This window comes from Formica exsecta, unplaced genomic scaffold (genome assembly GCF_003651465.1).
Source record: "Formica exsecta isolate Colony F162 unplaced genomic scaffold, ASM365146v1 scaffold854, whole genome shotgun sequence".
Classification (NCBI taxonomy): Eukaryota; Metazoa; Arthropoda; class Insecta; order Hymenoptera; family Formicidae; genus Formica; species Formica exsecta.
Window position 1 is genome coordinate 16,097 of NW_021853626.1, and position 24,522 is coordinate 40,618.

At 32.6% G+C, this 24,522-nt stretch overlaps 2 protein-coding genes across 2 annotated transcripts in view; one reads left to right on the forward strand and one right to left on the reverse strand.

Moving 5' to 3' along the window:
- Positions 1 to 20,825, forward strand: part of LOC115244744 (protein I'm not dead yet-like) — a 28,984-nt gene extending 8,159 nt beyond the window's left edge. Inside the window, exons 6-10 of the mRNA XM_029822670.1 lie at positions 14,418 to 14,560; positions 14,635 to 14,729; positions 15,162 to 15,445; positions 19,835 to 20,161; positions 20,483 to 20,825. Coding sequence (XP_029678530.1) covers positions 14,418 to 14,560; positions 14,635 to 14,729; positions 15,162 to 15,445; positions 19,835 to 20,122 — 810 coding nt within the window. The 3' untranslated portion in view covers positions 20,123 to 20,161; positions 20,483 to 20,825. The remainder of the gene's footprint in view (positions 1 to 14,417; positions 14,561 to 14,634; positions 14,730 to 15,161; positions 15,446 to 19,834; positions 20,162 to 20,482) is intronic.
- A 5-nt stretch (positions 20,826 to 20,830) lies between these two features.
- Positions 20,831 to 23,826, reverse strand: LOC115244748 (PAXIP1-associated glutamate-rich protein 1). The gene is made up of 3 exons (XM_029822671.1): positions 23,473 to 23,826; positions 22,408 to 22,568; positions 20,831 to 21,490 (listed from the first exon to the last, which is right to left on the reverse strand). The coding sequence occupies exons 1-3, from the start codon at positions 23,539 to 23,541 to the stop codon at positions 21,262 to 21,264; spliced, it is 459 nt and encodes a 152-aa protein (XP_029678531.1). The 5' UTR covers positions 23,542 to 23,826; the 3' UTR covers positions 20,831 to 21,261.
- Between the last annotated feature and the right edge of the window lie 696 nt (positions 23,827 to 24,522).

Below are 24,522 nucleotides of genomic sequence, written 5' to 3' on the forward strand. Positions count from 1 at the left end.
AAATAGCCAAGTACTTAAAAGCCATTCAGTTTGTGAGGATTTGTAATTTGAAATAGTATTTGTCATAAAATCAAATTTGTATCTATAGAAATGTTATAGACAGATTCTCTCCATAAAATTAAAATGCATTTAATTTTTATTAACAGAAACCTGATTTTCAAAATAAGTTTAATATAAATAAAAAAATATTAAAAAATTTTAATTAAAAAACTTGACGCTGCTAACTTTTAAAGTATATATTAAAACCAACAAACAATAAATTTAATTTAGATCTAAATTTAATTTAGAATTATATTTAATTTAATAATGTCAACATAAAATGGCAAAACGAGCCAAGTGCGGTATCATAATCGCATAATGCTTAAAAGCTTTCCCATTGCACATAGTCACATCAACAATAATTTAGAACTGGTGAAAGAACTTTCTGATATAAACATCAACAATAATTTTCTTCTCATTTCCTTAGACGTCATTTCCTTGTTCACCAATATTTCTATTGAAATGGCGATTGGTATTATCTCTGCTAGATGGAATTACATCCCTACTAATTGTAATATATCATACTTTCAATTCATTACTGCTGTCAGACTGATATTAGATTCAACTTTTTTCACTTTTAATGGAGTAATTTACCAACAAACATTCGATATTCCTATGGATTCTCCATTGTCTCCCATTATCGTGGACATAGTCCTTCAAGATCTAGAAACTAGAGCTCTCGAGTCCTTGAAATTCACTTCCCCATTTTTTGTTAGATATGTGAATGACATTGTATTGGCGGCCACCTCTATCCTTCTCAATCATACTCTAGACATTTTTAACATATTCCACCCACGTTTATAATTCACAATTGAGATTAGAGAGGAAAATAGACTTAATTTTTTAGATATTACCATGATTCTAAACAATAATCATTTGACTTTTGATTGGTACCACAAACCTACCTTTTCAGGGAGATATTTACATTTCATGTCGAGTCACTCTCTTTGTCAAAAGAGAGGCACTGTCATCGGTTTAATTGACAGAGTGATTCGGTTGTCACATCCCATGTTCCACCGAAAAAACTTTGGATTAGTCGTTGGGATTTTGATGGATAATGATTATCCTTAATTTTGTTTTCGGTATCTTACGTGAACGCCTTAAAACTCTTTTTCACAATATTAACTCTAATTTTGACAACGATAAACATAGAGAAGAACCTGAGAAAGTTTCTTATTTTACCATACCTTATCCAGCTAACCATTTGCTTGCGGATTGTTAACAAACAGCAAACAATTCCCTGTCGAACGAGGCTGCCAAATTCAGGGCCTACTGTGTCTTCGAATGCGCCCCAACTGCAACCAAAAGTTGAAATCACATCCTGATGTCAAATTGGGTACAACACCAGAGCAGATCTGTCACTAACAGTGCGACGACAGATTGACGCAACAAATCGAGAGCAGGTTTGTTAACCGCAGACCGACAACAGATTTGCGCCAAATGCTCAGCAGATCTACAGCAATTTTCGACGACAAAAATTAAATCAGTTACAGTATTAATGTATAATAACACATATTAATGTGTTAAAACATATAGGTAAATTTAAATAATTTAATTTATAAAATTAAAGATTTTTTTGGACAGGGATTGTCCGAATAAGTAAAAATCGAACAATTATTTGCCCGATTTTCCAAAAATCAGTTCAATATTTGAATTATCCAGTATAGGCATCGTGTCAAAAATTGAACTGATAGAGATAGATATATTACAATATTATTAGTCATGACAAAAACTTGAATACGAGTATAGATAATGAATAACACGCCGCATAGCAGTAAGCGATTGAACTATATTATTTCAAATAATAGAATTTTGTAATACTTTGTAATATTCTGCTTGTTTTTTGCTGCCAATGTGCCGTTAGATTGCGCACGCCAGATCTTGCTTAGTTCGTGCCGATAATCTGATGCCAGTCATGTCAGCAAGCTTTGTTCGGTTTCCGCCACCAATTTGCTGTCGGGTTATGTCAGCAAGCTTTGCTCGGGTTTTGCTATCAATCTGCCAGCTTAATCGGTAATAACAACTTTTGTACCGTAGCCTTTTTGCTGACAATAATTTGTAGGAGGCACTTGCCAAAATTTGTTACAATAAACTTGGCTAACTGGGTACATTCCTTTAATATCTGAACAATTTAAAAACATAACTAAAGACTTAAATGTGAAACTTTCATACCGCACTCTTAATAAAATGAATAAGTTTATTAAAGTATATAAAGACTCCTGCCCATAATCGGCTCGTTATCTATAAAATTAATTGAGATAATTGTGATGCGTCTTACGTTGGACAGACAAAAATACTACATACTAGAATAGCGGAACATAGAAATTATATCTGTAGAAATACGATCAGTCACTCTGTTATAACCGATCACAGAATCACTTTTAATCATGATTTCAAGTGGTACAAAGTAGAAATATTAGATAACGAACCACATTTACATAAGCGATTGATTTCCAAAGTTCTAGACATAAAAAGACGAAAAGATAGTTTAAATCTATAAATAGACACCGCATATCTTCCGGAGATGTATTTGACGGTACTCGACAAACTCTTCAAAAGTTGATTTTTTGTCGTATTATATTTTATTCGCATATTGTAATTTATTTTATTCGTATGTAATTTATTTTATTTTATTTATATTATATCTCTATATTTATTTTTTATTTTACCATACATGACATCTTTTATATTCATTACTTATTATATATTTATTTCATGTTTCATTGTAATTTATAAGATTATTTTATATTTTTATTTTTACGTACTTCACAACTTTTTTAAATGTAACTGTTTGCGTTGTTATTTACCTTTATCGACAACGTTTGTATATTGTATTTTGTTGTATTTTATTTATTATTTTAATTTTACCATACTTGACAATTTTTTTATCTTTACCGACAACGTTTGTATATCGTAATTTATTTATTTGTATTATTTCTCTATATTTATATGTTATATTACCGGACTTGATAATCGTTTTAAATTCATTAGTTATGATGCATTGTTGGAGATGCCGCGAATGTAATTCGTAAAAAGCACGAAACGCCAAATAGTTTGACCCGCTGACGCACGCTGTCGCTGCAAATTCGCGCGCCAGCGCGATAGCGATGCGCGAAAACTCTCCGATCGGCCATCGGCGCCCCAAATTGCGGCTGCCAATCTCTACCGCCCACACGCGCCACGTCTCCGTATCTCTCCCACGCAATTCGCCGAATCCGCGCCCCTCTTTCCAGAAAGATCGAATTCGCGCATTATCCTCGTCGGATGACGAAAAACTTCCGCCAAGAACTTTCTGGAAAGACGGGCCATATAAAGAACGGGCGAATTTCGGACCGCGTGGCAGTTTCTGAAAATGCTCGAACGCGAAATCCCGGTCATTTGCACTTCTAATTGAGAAGAAAGCCTTTGTAAAACTCGCTCGAAGTCGTCGTTGAGCCTTGAGGAAGGATCCGTAATTCTTTTTGCGAAGGCTACGCTTTCCTATAACAAAAGCATTGTAAATTACTGTAAATAATGTTTGGTAAAAATTATAGAATTGTCATTATCAAACTGAGTGATCACTTACCTGCTATAATTCGGAAATTTGGAAGCGTGGTTAAAGAAATACTTACCAGCGAACCTTTTTTTGACTTTCGCGCGAACATGCATCTATCTCATGTTACTTTGGCATTTATATTATTTATGATTATATTTTAAATTTCACAACCAAATAAATTTATACGACAACCTTCTTAAATTTAGTTATTTTGCGCGTTTTTTATCTGTATCGGCAACGTTTGTTTTTATCACCTTCTTATTCTCACCTTTTTCGTCTAACGATAATTTATGCTCATTGTTCCGTCGATAGTTGGTGAGACTAGTTCTCTACGATTTTACATCTCGATTATTTATTGTCGATTTGTGCGTTACTTCTCTTATTGGTAAGTTTTACAAATAATTGTATAATTTCACAAATAAAATGTAATTTCCGACGCCCTTCTCTCTCGTCATTTTCCGACATAAACCGCTCCGCTTATTTTACAGACATAATTAAAATTAACGTACCGCCATATTCTTGGATTTAATTTCCAACCAAAAAATCGAGGATTTGTTCATCCTCGTAACGACATGGATGTGCCTTGGAGAATACTTTTTGTCCTTTACTGTGATGACGTGAGAGATCTGCGCTATCTATCATCAGTTTTATCATTTTTGTAATTATGCGCTTCCTAACCGTCTAAGACTCAATTATACGCTTATATTTAATTTTAATTTTATTAATTCGATGCGCTGAAGATGGCCAAAAAAGGGCCGAAACGTCCGCCTCTCACGAGTTTAAATTTTAATGAAATTGTCTTTTATAATAAATATTTATGCACCCTTGATACCGCGCTTGGCTTGTTTTGCCATTTTATGTCGACATTATTGATTTTATTCTAAAGAGCTTTACATTCGTATCTGCGATATTTTTTTAATTTAGTTATATCACAATAACAGCAATGTGAATGTATTAAAGAATACATTAATTTTAGCATATTGTTTAGTTTAGCAGCGCCAAGTTTTCATAAATAAAATTTTTTAATATTTTTTTATTTGTATTGAACTTATTTTTAAAATCAGGTTTCTGTTAATAAAAATAAAATATGTTTTAATTTTATGGAGAAAATCGGTCTATAACATTTCTATAAATATAAGTTTGATTTTATGACAAATACTATTTTAAATTACAAATCCTCACAAACTGAATTGCTTCTAAGTACTTGGCTAATTAACTATTGATTTCATATTTAGTTTTTATTTTTTATTTTTTAGAGGTTTTTTATTTTTGTAGAGGAAAACTTTAATAATTATTTACATTAACGGACACCTCGCCGATGACTTTGATCTTGACATATGTTGTTGAGGACATGACCTTGAGTAATTTTTCCTTATAACTTAATCGGCGGTCATTGTTTATTAAAAGGTTACAAACAAAAAAAGTTTGAGAAATTTGCCTTTTTGTATCAGTGCTAAAGGAAGTAATTGGTATATTGGTTATATGCAGTATAGGGAAGACAGCTTCGACGACCTTGACCTTGACATATGTTGTCAAGGTTATCACCCTGAGTAACGTACAAAAAGTTTTAGGCGCTCATTGTTTATTAAAAAATTGTTCTACAAACAAAAGTTATGAAGCATTAACACGCATGGACGCAGGTTCCGCCCCCCTACAGGGGGACTCCACTTCCGGAAGATATAACCTAACCCAAACCAAATTTCAGTTTTAAATCAGAAATAGGTTTGGGTTAGGTCATATCTTCCGGAAGTGGAGCCCCCCCACAGAGGGGGCGGAACCTATTGTGTCCACGCATATACTTTACAACGCGAAGCGAGGTCCACCCTATAACCTAACCCAAACCAAATTATAGTTTTAAATCAGAAATAGGATAGTGTTAAAGTAGGTGGTGTGTGGTTCTGCAGAAAACCAGAACAGTTAGCTCTATAAAACCTATATAATTTTTTGTTCAGCGTAAAAAGTGCTACCAGAAACCATCGTCAAATCAAGAGGCCGGAGAAATCTCCCACAAAATGACAAATTTCTCAATTTTTTTTGTTTATAACTCTTTAATAAACAATGACCGTCGATTAAATTATAAGGAAAAGTTACTCAGAGTCATGTCCTTGATATGTCAAGGTCAAAGTCATCGGCGAGGTGTCCGTTAATGTAAATAATTACCAAAACTTTTTATAGGTTATTTTTTAGATATGTACTTGGCGTATTTTTTTTATCTTTGTAAAATTTTTTTAATGGGATATCACTGTTTTTTGTAATTATTCTTAATTTATATTAGTATATTAATATATTAACGAAATTAATATCCGCTTCGGAGATAGTACGATTTCCGTGGCGCCTAGATTTGAGCATGGATTCTTCATAAATGGACCATTTAGAACAAAAGTTTAAGAGTGGCAAAAGTTCCTATCACTCATAGTTTTGGAGATATAAACCTTATTTAATTGTAACATTTGCGAAAAATGGGTAATTATGCAGTATAGGGGAGGCAGCTCCGATGACCTTGACCTTGATATATATTGTGAAGGACATAACCCTGAGTAATTTTTCCTTATAACTTAATTGGCGGTCTTTTATAATTCTTGAGATATTTAAAGTTAAAGTTAGATTCAAAACGAAAATTTGGTTTGAGTTATATAACGTAACTCGAACCAAATTTAGTTTTAAATTAGAAATAGGTTTGGGTTAGGTTATATCTTCCGAAAGTGAAGCCCCCCGTATATACTACAACACACGAAGCTATCGCATACTCGCTTTCACTGTACAAATGACAGCAAGATGAGACATTCCATACACAATACAATAGCGCTATGTACGCCGCATACTAACACGCGTCTTTGTTTACATATTTAGCAGTATGTCAATGCGGCGTAGTGGGGTATACATATACATCATACATATACATCATACATACACATACTCTCTCCCCCTCCCTCTCTCTCTCCCCCTCCCTCTCCTCTCCCTCTCTCTCACCCTTCCTTCTCTCTCTCTCCCTCCCTCTCTCTCCCTGTTATTGAAGTAATAGCTGCATAGACTGGGAATAGCCATGAGTGTTATCTAACCGGAATATGCTAATTTGTAAGCGTGAGAACTACATTTCTTGTATGGGACGTTCAAGTCTTGTACGACAGGTGGACATTGAAGGTGGACAAAGTGTGAAAGTGGACATAAAGGTGACTGATCGCCTATGCTGATATTAGCGGTTTCGACCGGTAATTATCGATATCATTTGAGAAATTTATTATCTCTCTCTCTCTCGATAGCGATAAAAAAGCAGCTATGAGTAAAACTTGACATCGACAGGAAGATCAACAGGGAGTACGGCATCAAGTAGTGGAAGCAGAGTAGCAGGTGCAAGTGGATCAATGAATATTGATAAAGGAATAGTGAAGGGAATAAAAGATGAAACAGCATGTAAAAAGAAAGTCAAGATGATGATTAAGAAACTAGTTCGAAAAGAATTGGAAAATATTAAACAAGAAGTGGGAGAATTGAGAAGAATAATACAATGGAAGGAGCTTCAGGACCGTCAAAAGGAGCACAAAGAAGTTATAATGACGCAGTTAAAAAGAAGAACAAAAAAATTATAATTGTTAGATCTAAGATGCGACAGGAGAGTAAAGCTATTAAAAAATTGATAAAAGAAAAGATAGACATCAAGAATATGGCTATGAGAGTAACGAAACTAAAAAAAGGAAGGAAGAGAACAATAATTCTGGGTTGTGAGACTGGAGAAGAAATGGAAAAATTAAAGGTTACAGTACAAGCTGGGCAAAAATTTCAAAGTTACTGAGTCACCGCGGATGAAACCTAAGATAAAAATTGTCAATATTGGCGAAGAAGAAAGAAGTTGAATGATAATGATTTAATAGTTACAATCAAAGAGCAGAACAAGATTGACGCGAAGAATGAAGGAATTCATATGCGAATAGCGAAAAAAATAATTAAAAGTCAATCCGGAAAAAAAAGTAAAGAAAAAGGTTCTGTAATAATTGGAGCAGATGAAAAAACTCATGTAATAATGTTGAGCAAAGGAAAACTAAATGTAGGATGGAGAAAGTGTCTGGTATTTAATCACATTAATATTAAAAGATGTTTTAAATGATGGGGTTATTATCATATTGCAAAGAATTGTATACAAAATGAAACATGCCACAAATCTGCAGGAAATCATAAAGCGGTTGAATGCACGGCGACAAAGAAAAGATGTGTAAATTGTGTGTTTAAGATTTAAACATACAATTTGAAAATAAGTGATGATCATGACGCCCTTGATTCGGAATGTCCGACATTTAAGAAAGTGATACAGGCTGAAAAGAGAAGAGCCGGCTGGGAGGATACTAAGTAACAACTACAGAAGGAAGAGGATACAGCATCAGATATGAAGATAATGAATCATGCATAGCACTATCGGAGACTGGATAACTGCTCGGCTTGAAGATTTGTATTGCAAATAGTTGAGAAAGCTAGTAAAAATCAGACAAATCAATATATCTCTCTCTCCCTATCTTTGATTGTGCAACGCTGTTAGTTGAGGACATTGCAATACAATTTCGTAGAACTATGAACTACGAGTACATAAAAAGAGTATATTGTACGAAGGAGTAAAAGTGTATAATGCCTTACCAGCTAAGATAAAATGATGTAAAAAAATTGAGCTGTTTAGGCAATTGTTGAAGGAGTATATTGTAATTAATGTAAACTAGATCCGTATTACAAATAGCTGAGGAAGCTACTAAAGAACAATCTCCCCCCACCCTCTCTCTCCCCCCTCTCTCTCCCTCTTTCTCCCTCCCTCTCCCTCTCTCTGTCCCTCTCTCTCTCTCTCTCTCTCTGCAGTGGAAAAGATGTGTCAAACATCGCTCCGCAAAGTAATAACTTTTAAACGGTTTAATAGTTAGGGGGAGTGATAGAAAGTTGTTCAAGTCATAGCAGTATAGACCGGCATTAGCCATGAGTGTTATCTAGCCGGGATATGCTGATTCGTGGGCGTAAGAAGTGCGTTTCCTGTTTGGAACACCAAAGTCTCACACGACAGGTAGACATTAAAGGTGGACACAAAAGTGCTGATGTGTGAAAATGGAACAGAGGTGACTGATCGCTTATGCTGATATTAGCGGTTTCGGCCGATAATTATCGGCATGGACGATGAATATGCCGAGTATCGATGCTCGGCATGTAAGAAGACAATAAAAAATCAGGTGGTGACATGTAAGTCTTGTTATCAGGAAAATCGTGCTAAGCTGTTTTACCATCCTAGATGTGTAAGCAAGCATAAGATTTATAAAAACCAGGAATTGGTGTCATGTACTAGGCCATTTGATAGATTTATAATTGAAGATGAAACAGATGTGAAGAAGGCATCGGCATTGGCCGGGGGCAGCAGGGACAGACTAGGATCTACAGCAACTATAGGTTCGTTTATGACGCCAAGCAGTGGAAATAGAATATCAGGAATGAGTGGATCATCGACTATTAACGTAAAAATAGATCGGCTGGTAAAAATTGTAAAAGAAATAAAAGATAAAACAGCATGTAAGAAGGAAATTAAAATGATAGTTAAGGAAATAGTTCGAGAAGAATTGGGAAATGTTAAGCAGGAGTTAGAAGAGTTGAGAAGAATAATACAGAAAGGAATATGTGGGCCAACAGGAGGAATATAAAGGAGCTACAATGAAGCGATTAAAGAGAAAAAGAAAGAGATTGTTATAATTATCAAACCTAAGATTCAACAAGAGAGTGAAGTTACAAAAAAAATTGAAAAAAGAAAAGGTAGATATCAAAAACATGGCGATGGGAATAATGAAGTTAAAAAAAGGAAGCAAGGGAACAGTGATCATGGGTTGTGAAACTGGAGAAGAAATGAAAAAGTTAAAAGTCACAATGCAGGACAAATTGGGAGAAAATTTCAAAGTTATGGAATCACCGCAGATGAAGCCCAAAATAAAAATTTTCAATGTCAGCGAAGAAGAAATGAGGTTGGATGATGATGACTTAATAACTACAATCCAGAAACAAAATGGAATTGATGCAGTAAATGATGGATTACAAATGCGAATAGTGAAGAGAATAGTTAAACAAAGGAGAAATGATAATAATCAACATAGGAGAAGAGAAAAAGAAGAAGGTTTCATAATAATTGAAGTAGATGAAGAAACGCATGAATTAATGTTAAAAAAAGAAAAACTAAATGTAAGATGGAGAAAATGAATCCTATATCCAATCACATTAATGTTAAAAGATGTTTTAAATGCTAGGGATATTATCATATTGCAAAAAATTATACGCGAAACGAAACATGCCACAAATGTACAGGAAATCATAAAGCGATTGAATGTACGGCGACATAGAAAAAATGTGTAAATTGTATGTTTAAAATTCGAACGTATAACCTGAAGATAAGTGATGAACACGACGCCCTTAGCCCGAAATGTCCAACATTTAAAAGGGCGATACAGGAGGAGAAAAGGAGAGCCGACTGGGAGGATGCTAAATAGCAACTATAGAAGGAAGCGGAAATAATACTACAGTATTATTGTATACGTACAAATGCGCAAAGTTTGATGGCGCATAAAGACGAGATACAGCATCAGATTATGAAAAAAATGAACCCTGCATTCATAGCGTTATCAGAGACCAGATTGACTGTTGAAATTGAAGACAGTAAAGTGAACGTACCGGGTTATAGCATGATTAGATGTGATGCTGAAAATAGAAATAGAGAAGGAATTGTTTTATATGTGAGGGATGATGTTAAATATGGGATAGTATTAGTAAAAAAAATTAGAATCGAATTGTTGGTGTGCTACGATTGAGGTGAAAGAAAAATTGTATAGAGGAATAATAATGATAATATATCATTCACCGAGTGCATCGCATGGTGATTTCGTGAGATTTCAGGAGGATATAATAGAAGAGTTAATAATATGGGGAGAATGTATAGTAATATGAGATTTTAATATAGATATTATGTTAGATTCGTTTTATACAAGGAAACTGCAAACGACAATGTTGAGCTTAGGCATGAAACAATATGTAAATAAATCGACGAGAATTACGAAAGATAGTAAGACAATCGTAGATTTAATTTTTGCTAATAATAAAATAGAAATATAGGTGATGCATGAACCTAAAATAACGGACATGCGTGGTTAAAAGTTGAACTGAATGCGAGTAAAATTGATAATAAATAGAACTTTGTGTTAGAAATTATAGAGAGTTTAAAGTAGATGAATTTATTAAATTAGTGGAAAATAAATTAGAGAAAAATCAAGATATGGATGTCAGTGTGAGAGCGAAGAAATTTGTTGACAGTACAGTAGATGCGTTGGACGCTACAGCACCTAGGAAAAATTTTAGAATTCCGAAAATATGGGAAGGGAAAAAGTGGTTTTCGGATGGAATAAGAGAAGCAGTGGCTAAAAGGAATGAGGCATATAGGAAGACATTGTATGCTGACATAGAACAAAATTGGTTGCAATTTAAAATTAAAAGAAATGCAGTAGTTAAGTTAATTAGGACAAAGAAAAAAGAACATTATGAAAATATGATAGATCTTAATAAAGAAAATCCTACATATATGTGGAAAACACTGAAAGAAATAATTAGACGCGAACCAGGAGGTAACAAGAAATTAGACAGCACTGAAGGATGCAATATAGCAGATAAATTTAATTTATATTATAATATATTAATTTGTATTATAACAGAGCATCATTCGGGCTTTAGAAAACAGTATTCGTGTGAAACAGCGATTCAAACAGTCATTGATGAATGGAAATTGATAGTTAGTGAGGCAAAAATGGTAGGGGTAATTTTCATGGATCTTAAGCGAGCCTTTGAAACAATAGATAGAGAAAGATTATTAGAGAAATTATATCAATATGGAATTAGGGGAATGGTGGTACAGAGGAGGGAATAACTAGCGATATATTAAAGGCAGTATTTTGCGTAATAAAAGAGGAATTTGTTGATATAATAAATAATTCTTTGAAGGAAGGTTGCTGTCCAAAAGGTTGGAAAACGTCTACAATAATACCGATTCCAAAAGTAGAGAAAGCTAGAAAAGCAAGTGAATTTAGGCCTATAAATATGTTACCAATATTTGAAAAAGTGTTAGAATTAGTAGTTAAAAAGCAAATTGAAACGTATTTGGAAGATAATTGTATTATAACAGAACATCAGTCGGGCTTTAGAAAACAGTATTCGTGTGAAACAGCGATTTAAACAGTCATTGATGAATGGAAATTGATAGTTAGTGAGGCAAAAATGGTAGGGGTAATTTTCATGGATCTTAAGCGAGCTTTTGATACAATAGATAGAGAAAGATTATTAGAGAAATTATATCAATATGGAATTAGAGGAATGGTTTTAGAATGGTTAAGATCATATTTAAATAATAGAACACAGCAGGTTCAATTTAACAATAAATAGTCTAAATTAATGACCACAGAATATGGAGTACCACAAGGATCTATATTAAGACCTTTGTTATTTATAGTATACATATATAAATGATGTAATCAATATCTGTCCAGAAGGATGTAGTATAAAAATGTTTGCAGATGATAAGTTAATATATGTAACTGGAGAAAGCAGCGCGGGATTAAAGAGCAAAATGAATATGGCATTTATTATAATAGAAAAGTGGATGAATATAAATAAGTTAAAAATAAATGCAGGGAAAACGAAATATATGATACCTAGTCAAAAGTATAAGAAAAGAACTGCGAAATAATATTACATTGAAATGTTTGGATGAAACTGAAATAGAACGTGTGGAAATAATGAAATACCTAGACATAATTATACGATAGACTACGATTTAAGGGCCACTGTGATTATATGCTAAAAAAAATAGGGAAAAAACGAGTTTTTTTTAAATAAAATAGTTTATTAGTAATTACATATCGACATACACTAGATGTATTGTATATAAGACAATCATAGCGCCTCACTTTGAGTATTGTGCGACGCTGTTAATTGATATGGGAGAAACACAGCTGAATAAATTGCAAAAAGCATAAAACTGGGCCGTGAGAATCATGTTGCAATGTGATAGACATACCAAAGTGGAGCGTATGCTGCAAGCGCTGCAGTTTATGCCCATGACAGAGGCTATATACCATAATGTGCGTATATTTATTTTTAAGATTTTAAGGAACATGTTACCGGAGCAATTAGAAAATAGATTAGAAATAGTGGGAAATGAGAGTGAAAGACAAACACGACAAGCCGGGGGCATTGCAATAAAATATCGCAGATCAAGGAGTGCGCAAAAGAGTACACGGAAAAAAAATGCTGTTGCTTCAATTAAAGTCTACGTCACGGGCCGCCACAAACATACATAGTTCATTCAATGATATTTTTATTAGACCAAATATCTGGATTATTAAAACAACTATCATAAATTGCAAAAAGCATAAAACTGGGCCGTGAGAATCATGTTGCAATGTGATAGACATACCAAAGTGGAGCGTATGCTGCAAGCGCTGCAGTTTATGCCCATGACAGAGGCTATATACCATAATGTGCGTATATTTATTTTTAAGATTTTAAGGAACATGTTACCGGAGCAATTAGAAAATAGATTAGAAATAGTGGGAAATGAGAGTGAAAGACAAACACGACAAGCCGGGGACATTGCAATAAAATATTGCAGATCAAGGAGTGCGCAAAAGAGTACACGGAAAAAAATGCTGTTGCTTCAATTAAAGTCTACGTCACGGGCCGCCACAAACATACATAGTTCATTCAATGATATTTTTATTAGACCAAATATCTGGATTATTAAAACAACTATCTACTTGGTAGCGTCGCCGCCCCTGTACATAGGCAAAACTGTTAACAATCCAGTAAGTCCTTTTTTGTATGTACTTGGCGTAGCGACGCCACCGCGTTACTTGATGTGCATATAGTAGTTTTTTTCATACGTACATGATATATGACATTATCTAATATGATATGTATGAATATATATGGTAGACATGTTCATATCCTCAAGAGTACTTGGCACAGATTATGTGCAACATCCGACATATATAAAAATATTATGCATGACAAAACATACATTATATATTTTTTGCATACATAAACCTACGCAATTCTACACATACGTACACACACACACGTGCACACGACACGTACACGCGCGCGCGCGCGCACACACACACACACACACACACACACATACACACATTCGACCGAGGGTCACATATATCGAGTTGAAAAGCTTATACCTTTACATGTTAAATCTGGACTTTCCAAGGCTTGTAGCGCGGAAACGGCTCATATAGGATCAAGTTATGCCCAGTGAGACATTTGTTCAGAATGACGAGAACTACGTAATATATCCAAAAATTAGCCAAATCCGCAGAAAGATATTTTTCCATAAGACTCGTGCGGGGTCCTTCCACTTTTTCTAAAAAACGAAAAAATTGTTTTTCTAATTATTTTTCCATTATTCTTTTATGTTTTCTTATGCATACGGACTGATTTATTTACTAGAGATTTTATAAGAGAAAAGAAACATATAGACATATTTTATAATAATATATAAATATATTTATATTTGATTATACATATACAATGGACTTTTTTCTCGGGTGTATACATTTAAGTTTCGGTGTATTTTTTTCTTAATTATTCATATAATATAATTTTAACACAAAAAATAGAGGGAATAATGATCCAATTGCGAAAGAAATAAATTATACCCAATAGCTTTTATTAATAAAATTACTTTTACATACTTTTAATGGAATGTAACACGACATATCAAAATTGTGAAATGCAATTTCAAATTCATGCTGAAAGCTGATTTTGACAAATGATAATATACTCCCAGGTTATACAGCAGAGATATAAGAATTTGGGGCCTGTAACTTTTCACGAATACGGAGTGGCTACGTTGTTCTTTATGTGCGTATTTCTTTGGATATTCCGCAAACCCGGCTTCGTCGTCGGATGGTCCGAACTGATCACTGATATGTTAGTATTCTAGTTATTTCGTGAAACAATAGTGACATGTACATACACAATATCGTGAAAAATATAATGCGCAGAGACCTCAGAGACTCAGTGCCAGTGATATTCGCCTCTATCCTAATGTTCTTCATCCCGAAAGACCCCAGCTTCATCTACAGCTACAGTCAAGATCGTAAGAAGTTATAGAAATCTCATTATCAGCATCCAATATATTCTTCAATATAATAATAATTCTAAAGAGATCATAGAATCATGATCTCTCTGTAAAATATTGTATTTTAAGTTGTTTTAAAATAATAGATTCGAATGGAGAAAGAAAAAAAAATATATGTTAAAATCTATTAATTTTGGGAGCTTTTTCCAGCAACAAACAAAAGGATAGACACAATGTCACGCAATTGGCTGTCAAATATAGAGAATTTTTGAAGTTCCAAAATTTTTTTTATTTGGTAGCCAAGCATGTGACATTGTGTGTACGTGTGTTTTTTGCTAGGAAAGTCCCTTTATTTGTTTCTAAAAAAATCTATAGAATTTACATAAAATTTCCCAGGGCGGTATTTGGCTTTGTTCGCACTTTACATTTGTGATTATATGCATGTCGCAGCCGCTAAAAGACCGAAAAGATCGTCGGAAGGTTTGATAACGTGGAAGGTAATCGAAACCAAGATGCCATGGAGTTTAATGTTCCTATTGGGCGGTGGTTTCGCGATTTCACGCGGAAGCGTCGCATCCTGCATGGCAAAACGAGTTGGCGAAGCTCTGCTACCGCTTCGGTACTTACCACCCGTCGTAATACTTGCTTTGGTGTGCTTCTTCGAAGGTACTTTAACGGAATTCACCTCGAATGTGGGCATCGCAAATATCACTCTACCGGTGATAGCTCAAATGGTAAGAGAACGTTTTTTCGGATTTATATGCTTATGTATTTATGTGTATATAATATTATATAAAACACACATTATTTATATAAAATATAAAATTATATTTATTTTATTTTATTCTCTCAAAAAAACATAATTAATTACAATTAAATTTCTTGCTTTGAATTGCTCACATCAATATTAAACAATTATTAATTATTTTTGTTTTTTATGTAGTATAAAAATAGATAGTCTCTTTTTATAAAATTGAATTTTTTAATATTCTAAAATTAGTTTAAAAATTTTCTGATTTTTTCTCTCTATATATCTTCCTTTTTCTTTAAATATTATTATTATATCGAGTATTTCAAACCACTCGTGCGTTTTTCTCAACCTGGTTCCATTTTTCGAAACAAACCGGAAGTAAATGTAACTGTGAAAATAATCTGACTGCCTAACCATCATCAATAATGATTATTTTGGATGCCCATTAGTAATAAAAAATTTTTTTGTAACTTCCTGTAATGTCACATTTTTTAGAAAAACTGGCACGGGTGATCTGAAACATCTGGTATATTAAAATATTTTTTGCTTTCGCTTATAGCACACTCCATTTTATTTTTCGTCATTATTTACAAAAGTAATATATATTTTATTATATTTATATTTTTTCCGCGCACATATTGATATTTTATAATCTGTATAAAAATATATTTTGGAAACAATCCCATACAGCACAGAACATTGCAATTACATTGCAGTAATGTTAATTTTGCAAGTTGCAATGTAATATTGTTGAGACATTACTGGAACATGTAATCGTAATATTTCATGAAAATGTTACAGCAACATTCCAAAAACATTACAAAAAAGCGTTATCTATCCCACATTTAAGTTTTAGTCATGATGATTATATAAAGCTTGCAAAGAGTGGGTAGTAAAGGTATTATATAATAACTATTTTTATCAGTTTAATTTGTCTGATACGATCCCAATACAGGGAATTCAGATATTGAATTAATTATTCAGAACTCGGACAAATAAATGTTCGAAAAAGTTAAAATTATCTGTTTATTGTCTACTTAAGATGTAAAATAGTTTGATATCTATATAAATAAAATTTTAACTTTTATGAATTAAATTATTTAATCATTATCAATTTCTTAAACTTGTAAATTATTTATAAAATAGCGATGTTAATTAGATAACAGAAAATTGTTTAATAGTTTCCATTTCTATATATGTCAAACGAAAAACTCGATAATAATTTTTTAATATGCAAAATGTTTCAAATTATTGTTGAGACATTACTGGAACATGTAATCGTAATATTTCATGAAAATGTTACAGCAACATTCCAAAAACATTACAAAAAAGCGTTATCTATCCCACATTTAAGTTTTAGTCATGATGATTATATAAAGCTTGCAAAGAGTGGGTAGTAAAGGTATTATATAATAACTATTTTTATCAGTTTAATTTGTCTGATACGATCCCAATACAGGGAATTCAGATATTGAATTAATTATTCAGAACTCGGACAAATAAATGTTCGAAAAAGTTAAAATTATCTGTTTATTGTCTACTTAAGATGTAAAATAGAGTTTGATATTTATATAAATAAAATTTTAACTTTTATGAATTAAATTATTTAATCATTATCAATTTCTTAAACTTGTAAATTAATTATAAAATAGCGATGTTAATTAGATAACAGAAAATTGTTTAATAGTTTCCATTCCTATATAAAATCAAAAATTTGATAATAATTTTTTAATATGCAGGATACTTCAGATTTTAATAGATAAACTTTGAGAATATATAAAGACATTCAAGAGAGACGAGAAAAAACTCATTATAATTGCGTAAATTCACAATCTTTTTTTCTTATCTCTCTTGGATGCAGGGGCGGATTTATATAGAAGCTTACGATGCTTAAGCATCAGGCCCTCAACGAGAAAGGGGCCTCCAAACAACTACCGAATCGACACTTACGAGAACCATATAGTATCAGACTAGAGATACGTATTATTCTGTATAGTCATAATCAGATGGGTTATCCGCGTCTTATTTAATACTCCCAATAACAAGTTGTGAAGCAGAAAGAGGTTTCTCTAAATTATCTTTTATAAAAAATAAGTACAGATCTAAAATGAGAGATAAAATTATTTATTAATTCTTTCAATAGAAAGTGACATCACAAGATCTGTTACTTATGACGAAGCCATAAAAGAATATATAAACGTGAAATGTAAAAAAAATAAAAAAATAAAAATTTAAAAACTTTTGTTCTCAAATGCTTTTGTTTTTTACATTTATGTTTTGTTTTATATCTATGTCAGTTATTTTTATTAATTTAATTTGTTTCTGTAAAACGTTAATGTTTCTGTAAACCGTTTATAGTTTTCATGAATATCATTTATTATGAATATATTTTATTCGAATTGTATATTTATTAATGTTTAAATATTATCATAAACTGTTATTTAGATAGAACAAAAAATTATAATAATAATAACGAGAAAACGATAAATTATGATAGAAAAGTTAGTTTTTATAATAATTTTTTCGTCGTTTTTTGACGTCATTGTAATTTTCTATTCTGCCCGGAAAAAAGGCCCCTGAAATAATATTAGCCCCCGAAAAGTCACCATCCATCCCTGCTTGGATGTCTTTATATGTTCTCAAAGTTTATCTATTAAATTTGAAGCGTTTTGCATATTTGTAACAACCCATACAGCACAGAACATTGCAATTACATTGCAGTAATGTTACAATCTTGCAAGTTGCAATGTAATATTGTTGAGACATTATTGGAACATGTAATTGTAATATTTCATGAGAATGTTACAACAACATTCCAAAAGCATTATAAAAACAGTTTTCAGTAACCGCTAGTTCGTTCGTTTACCGCTATACGACGCCCGTTGCATTATATATCTCGTATTTAAGTTTCAGTCATGATGATTATATAAAGCTTGCAAAGAGCGGCTAGTAAGATTAAAGATATAACTATTTTTATCACTTTAATTTATCTGATACAATCCCAACATAGGGAATTTAGATATTGAATTGATTGCCCAGTAAGCAAAATGTTAGCAGTCTGCCAACAGTTTGCGAGCAGATTCAAGCAGAATATTGGAGCAGATTGGCATCAACTGCGTCCGCATTAAGCTTGTGTTCTGTCGGCAGAACCTGTCGACATAAGCTGACAGCAAATTGACGGCAGAAATCGAGCATAATCTGCGCGACGCAGTTAAATGCCAGATTGGCGGCAGAAACCGAGCAGGATCTGCGCAATGCAGTTTGATGTCAGATTAGTGGCAGAAATCGAGCAGGATCTGTCGTCATAATTTAAATGGAATAACGGGCATTTAAATGTTTCATTAATTTACATTGCACGTTTTGCTTAAAAGATAATAAATGAGATATACAATGTATGTAATATATCTTTGTTTTATTGAGACAAAAAATGTTAAATTTTGGTCACAAAATGACCAGTTAGACATCCTAAATTAGGTCTCATAAGACTCGAAAATGACATCAATAATTGATATGTCACATTCACGGGACGTCATTTGCTGACGTTTGTATTAATAACATATAAATATATAATATTAATAACATATATTAATATAAAATATATAGAAAAATTTAAACAAATACATTGCACCGTAACATTACTGTAATCTTACATTGTAATATTTCTAAGGGCGGACATTTCAACGTTGCTGCAAGCTTGCAGTAACATTGCAGAAACATTTCGCAACTTCTATGCAATATTACAATGTTTCAATGCAAGGTCTATGCAACATTTCTGCAATCTTTCGGTGCTGTATGGGATCTAACAAGATATCTTAAACCATAACCCAGATAGCCAAGAATGTTAAAATCAAAGGTTTTGCCAAAGCTTTGCGACAAGGTGTGCTTTAATTTTGACAACAATTGTGTAGCAAACATTTGTCTTGTTTTGGTTTGTCAAAAAGTTTGAAGCAAATTGACGGCAAAATTTATCGTCACTTGTCACAATTTTGCTGTAAAGGCATGCTCGGGTTTGATGCAAACTTTGCGCAAAGTTTGCATCATTTTGCTTGCTGGGAAAATGAAATTACCCAATCAGCCAAGTCTGTTTGAACAGATTAATATCTGTTGCCAAGCAAAATGTTTGCCAGCAAAAAGGCTATAAATTTAATACAGAGTCTGTTAATTTCGATTATGTCTAACAGATTGTCAACAGAACTATAGCAAAGACTGCTATCAAGTTCTGTGAGCAGGCTCTGCTGGCAGATTATACTACAAGCTCACTACAGACATAGTATTGATGCCAATTTGTCAGCAATTTTTGAATAAATCTGTTGCCAATCTGCTGGTATATTGGGATCATTTTGCTTATTGGATATTTCCTTCTGTCCGCTAGTGCGTAGCGATGGAAATCCATCCTATGTATTTGATGATACCAGCCACGTTGATGTGTTCGTTCTCATTCCGTCTGCCGGTCGGAACACCACCGAACGCGATCATAACCATTGCTGGACATATCCCGACCAATATGTTAATCTCCGGAGGTTGCGCACCTGCGATCTACAGTTTGATAGTAGAAGTTATCTTCTTCCCGACATGGGGCGTTTTCGTTTACGGAATTCAGGATTTTCCTGACTGGGCCAGATATGTTGAAACGGGAAATGATACGAATGCAATATGTTAATCGATTTGAAACATGCACAATTTGCAAATGTTGCGGAATGTATTTCGATTTTTACTATTTCATTTGTTTCCGCAAAATTCATTGTAACTTGATATAAAAAAATTAGTACATTAAATATTTAAGCAGCCTATATTATATTTTATGCAATTTCTCTCTCTATCTCATATATTTCATTACAGTATATATACGTTGTATAATCTTTTATCATATATACATATTCCTAAATACATACAATAAAATAAAGATATTATGGATATTTCACACATTATCTTTTAAAAACTGAATAACGTCGAATATTTTACTTAACATTGTACTTCACAGATAAGAAAATATATATATGATAATAATGTTATGTTACAGTGAACAGCAAATCCAGCATATCAATTTTTTCTTCAAAATACAACGGTTAAAATCTAATAGCTATTGATGCAAAAGTAACAATTATACTAAATCTTTTAAAGATATAGTACTAAATATTGTAAAGTAAACATGATATGAATAAACAAAGATAAAATAAACACATTCGATTTTTTACTTCTGCACAATGGAAAATCCGTGGTTACCTTTCATATTCCGTTTCAATATTTGCTTATAACTTTGTAATAAAGCATTTTTATAGCTAAACTTCATATAATATTATTTTCCTATTTCCATTTGTAGAATATGCTCTTGCACTTGTCAGATAAATCCTGGGACACCCTGTGTATATTTGTAAAATATATATTTTTTTATTTTTGTTCACACATCAAATTTTGCATATACACAATATGTATGTAAAATTTGTACATGTTTGTACATTATGTTTATAGCATCAAGAAAAAATATTGTAAATACATCAATGAATATCTATTTACACCTCTTACTATTATAAAGACAATTTGTATAGAAATATATCATAATTTTTATAGCTGTAGAAACTTAACATGAATATCCTCATTGAGGATGACTAATGATACCCACAAGTAGATGTAATATCTTATTCTTTAACACATATTTTCTAATAAAAACTATTTTTGATAGTACACAGAATAATATCTGTCTTTATAGTAATCTTATTTCAACATTACAATCTTGTGTGTTTTGTAGCTTTTGATTTACCACACATGAATCACTTCATAAAACAGACAAACTTTGTGTTTTTAAGTGGAAGGATGCGGTTTTAATCCAGGAGATTCACTTTTTTTCGGACTGGAATTGATTTCTTGTTGCTCCAATCTACGGTGTCTCAACATTGTCGATAATACTCCATTGAAACTGGCAGTTTTCTTCTTGGCGCTACCTTTTGGAGTACTCTCACCGACTCTACGGACGGGTAGTCTTGGCGATGACATTTCATCCATAAAGTCAAAGTCGGACTTTTCTTCGGTTCTATAAAAATAAAAAAATATTGTCAATATAAAAAACAATTAAGATACACTATTTGAAATTAGAAGCTCTAATGAATAAAAATAAGAGAAGTACAAAATTTCTGACAAAAATTTAAAATATGGCGCGCTAAACTTACACCTCAACGTTAATATCACGCATGTTATATACACGTATTTATTTATACAAGTCGAACAAACCACAATGTCACACAATACACATCATGTAATTTTTAAAACATCCATCAGTTGCGTCTCTATTTTCGTAATGTTGCAATGCCCGTCTCGGTTAATTGAAGTAAGTTGCCTCCTACTTTATCTTCCATAATTATAATTACAACACACTTGATACTGACGATCTAAAAGAGTAAATTTCAAAAGTTCTGACAAGCACTATGTGCTCTTGTCACCTAAGCTGGGCACATACTCCCCTTGCGGCTGAACTAAAAAGAGGCACACTTGTCTTTAAACGTGATGAGCATAAAACATTCCCGCATATGAATACGTGCTCCTTTTAACAATTTAACAGTATATTAGCGAAAATTGATCCATCTCATCCATCATATTATCATATTTTCATGTCGATAGCAACATATTCTTTAAAACACGCGGCGCATTAATTTAAATAACAACAAGTTTTTTTATATCCCATACTTTTTAATGTTTTTCTAAAGTTATTCGTAATTAGTTGTAAATTATTTATTACATAGGTTTACATTTTAAATTATATCTGATCTGTAATTTAATAGATGCTGAAGATGGTCCAAATCCAGGACCGAGACGTACATATTTGAATAAAGAGAGAACATAAACAACAACAATCAACTTGCGCACTGTTTACTGTACCAGGCTTTCATTTAGCCCAAAAACCTCTTCTCTTATTTCAATTAAGACAATCAAAAATTTTTACTACAAAGTTACTTGTATTCCTGAGATCCATGATCCTGTTGTCGATTGTTTGAGGGAATAGGGGATGGTCCTCGTCTACCAGGACACTTCCATTCAAGTTCTAAAACGCGATTGTTAGCTTCTAAACCTTCAATCAATGAGACTATGTCTTCAGCTTTTATATTCCATTCATGCTACACAAATAAAAAAGAACAAAGATGTTTATACAAAATTAACAGCATAATGTGAAATATAAACTTAGACATTTACAATATGACACATATGATCAAATATGGTAAGATGAATCAAAAAGTAAGGTTTTATTACGACTCTTATTTACAACTTATGTACAAATTGGATTTATTGTATTAAAATATAAGCTAATGATTACTTTTCAATATAATCTCTTTTGAAAAGATTGATGCACTCATCCCACCTTGGCATGAGTTGAAGATTTTCTCTTGATAAAAGCTTTTAAATGTTTTAATCACTCTTGAATAGCATTTTATACTCCTATATTATGAAGGAGACAATTAGAAGAAAGAGGCTTGAGTTTCTCTCTAGAGAAGCCCAGGTCTTTTTCTTGTGAATTTTCTTCATGATAATGTCAGATCTCACTCTGCATATCAAACTCAGGAATTTTTGTAATCATTTGATTAGAACATTATAAAGCATCTTCTCTAGAGCCTGGATCTGACTCCTTATAATTTTCATTTGTTTGAATCACTGAAAAAACATCTTGGAGGAAAATGATTTCCAGATAATGCAGTGGTACAAGAAATGCTATTTAAGAATAGTTTAAACATGAAGAGCAGGATTTTTACCAAGAGGAGATCTTCAAACGCATGCTAACTATATCAATCTTCTCAAAGACTATATCGAAAAGTAATCATTAGCTTATAACTTAACATAATAAGTTCAATTAGTGCATAAGTAATAAATAAAAGTTGTAATAAAACAGAATATTTATATATACATATATATTTTTTTTATTTAAGAATTATACTTGAGATTTTTATTACTTAAATATTATAAGATATCAAGATAAGTAGTGATTATTTCAAAATTTACATATATTGTAAATTTTGGTTATCTTACCTTCACGTCCACTTCGTATTTTTCATCATCGGAACATTCCACAGACCAGTCTTCTTCATTGCATTCCATTTTTATTAAATAATTTGCGATAATATATGATCGTTTAAAAAGACATTTCCATTATGTTTCATTCGCATATAATCGGTCATTCCCAATTCATTCGCAAATTTGTCTCCTTGCAAAAACCTCTCTCTCTTTATATATATCTTCTCTACATTTCGAAAATACGAATCTCGCCAAACTAGTTTCGCTCATATTATAATTACAAGACACTACGAACAAGAAAATTGACAGCCATTAGAGTCCTAGATTATCAGAGAGGCGCCAACTCTATCCCCACCATGCCCACCGCCCAAAAATTAAACAGTTAGATTGCGCGAATCTACTTGAGAAACATTTAATCCTATTTCTATAGAGATAGCATTTTACAATATAATTTCATCCATGGTAGCAAGAAAAAAAAATTAATCGCATAATCAATATAAGCGATAGTACATTTCTTTATTAGTAATTCAATCTAGACATATCTTATATTTTATAAAATTCAGAGTATTTAAAAAAACTGGACGCGATGAGCAATAAACGATCGGCGATATCCAATGAGAGCTTTATTTTTTTGGAAAACCAGAGTTCTCATTGGATATCGCCCATCGCTCATCGCTCATCGCATCCAGTGTGCGAGGGCCATAACGCGTGAAAATCACCAATGAGATGCTAGGAAAAGAGACAAACATAGGCCTCTTATATAGTACTTCTCTTTCTACAGCAGACGCGCGTTTGTCTATTTCGCAATGTTCAATCCAATCTATATATCTATGGTAGAAAACTATAAAGCCCGGTCTACAATGAGTCGTTAGTCGTTAGTTGCAAGCAAATTGACCAACCACAGTCTATTATTCCAAGAATATTCTAGGAATAATCGACTGTGGTTGGTCAATTTGCTTGCGATTAACGACTAATATCACCCATCGGGTGAAGAATCGGAACACAGCCCCGGGTGAATAGAGTGACAATTTGAACGTCTCACTTGAGAGTCCGGCGAGAGCACTT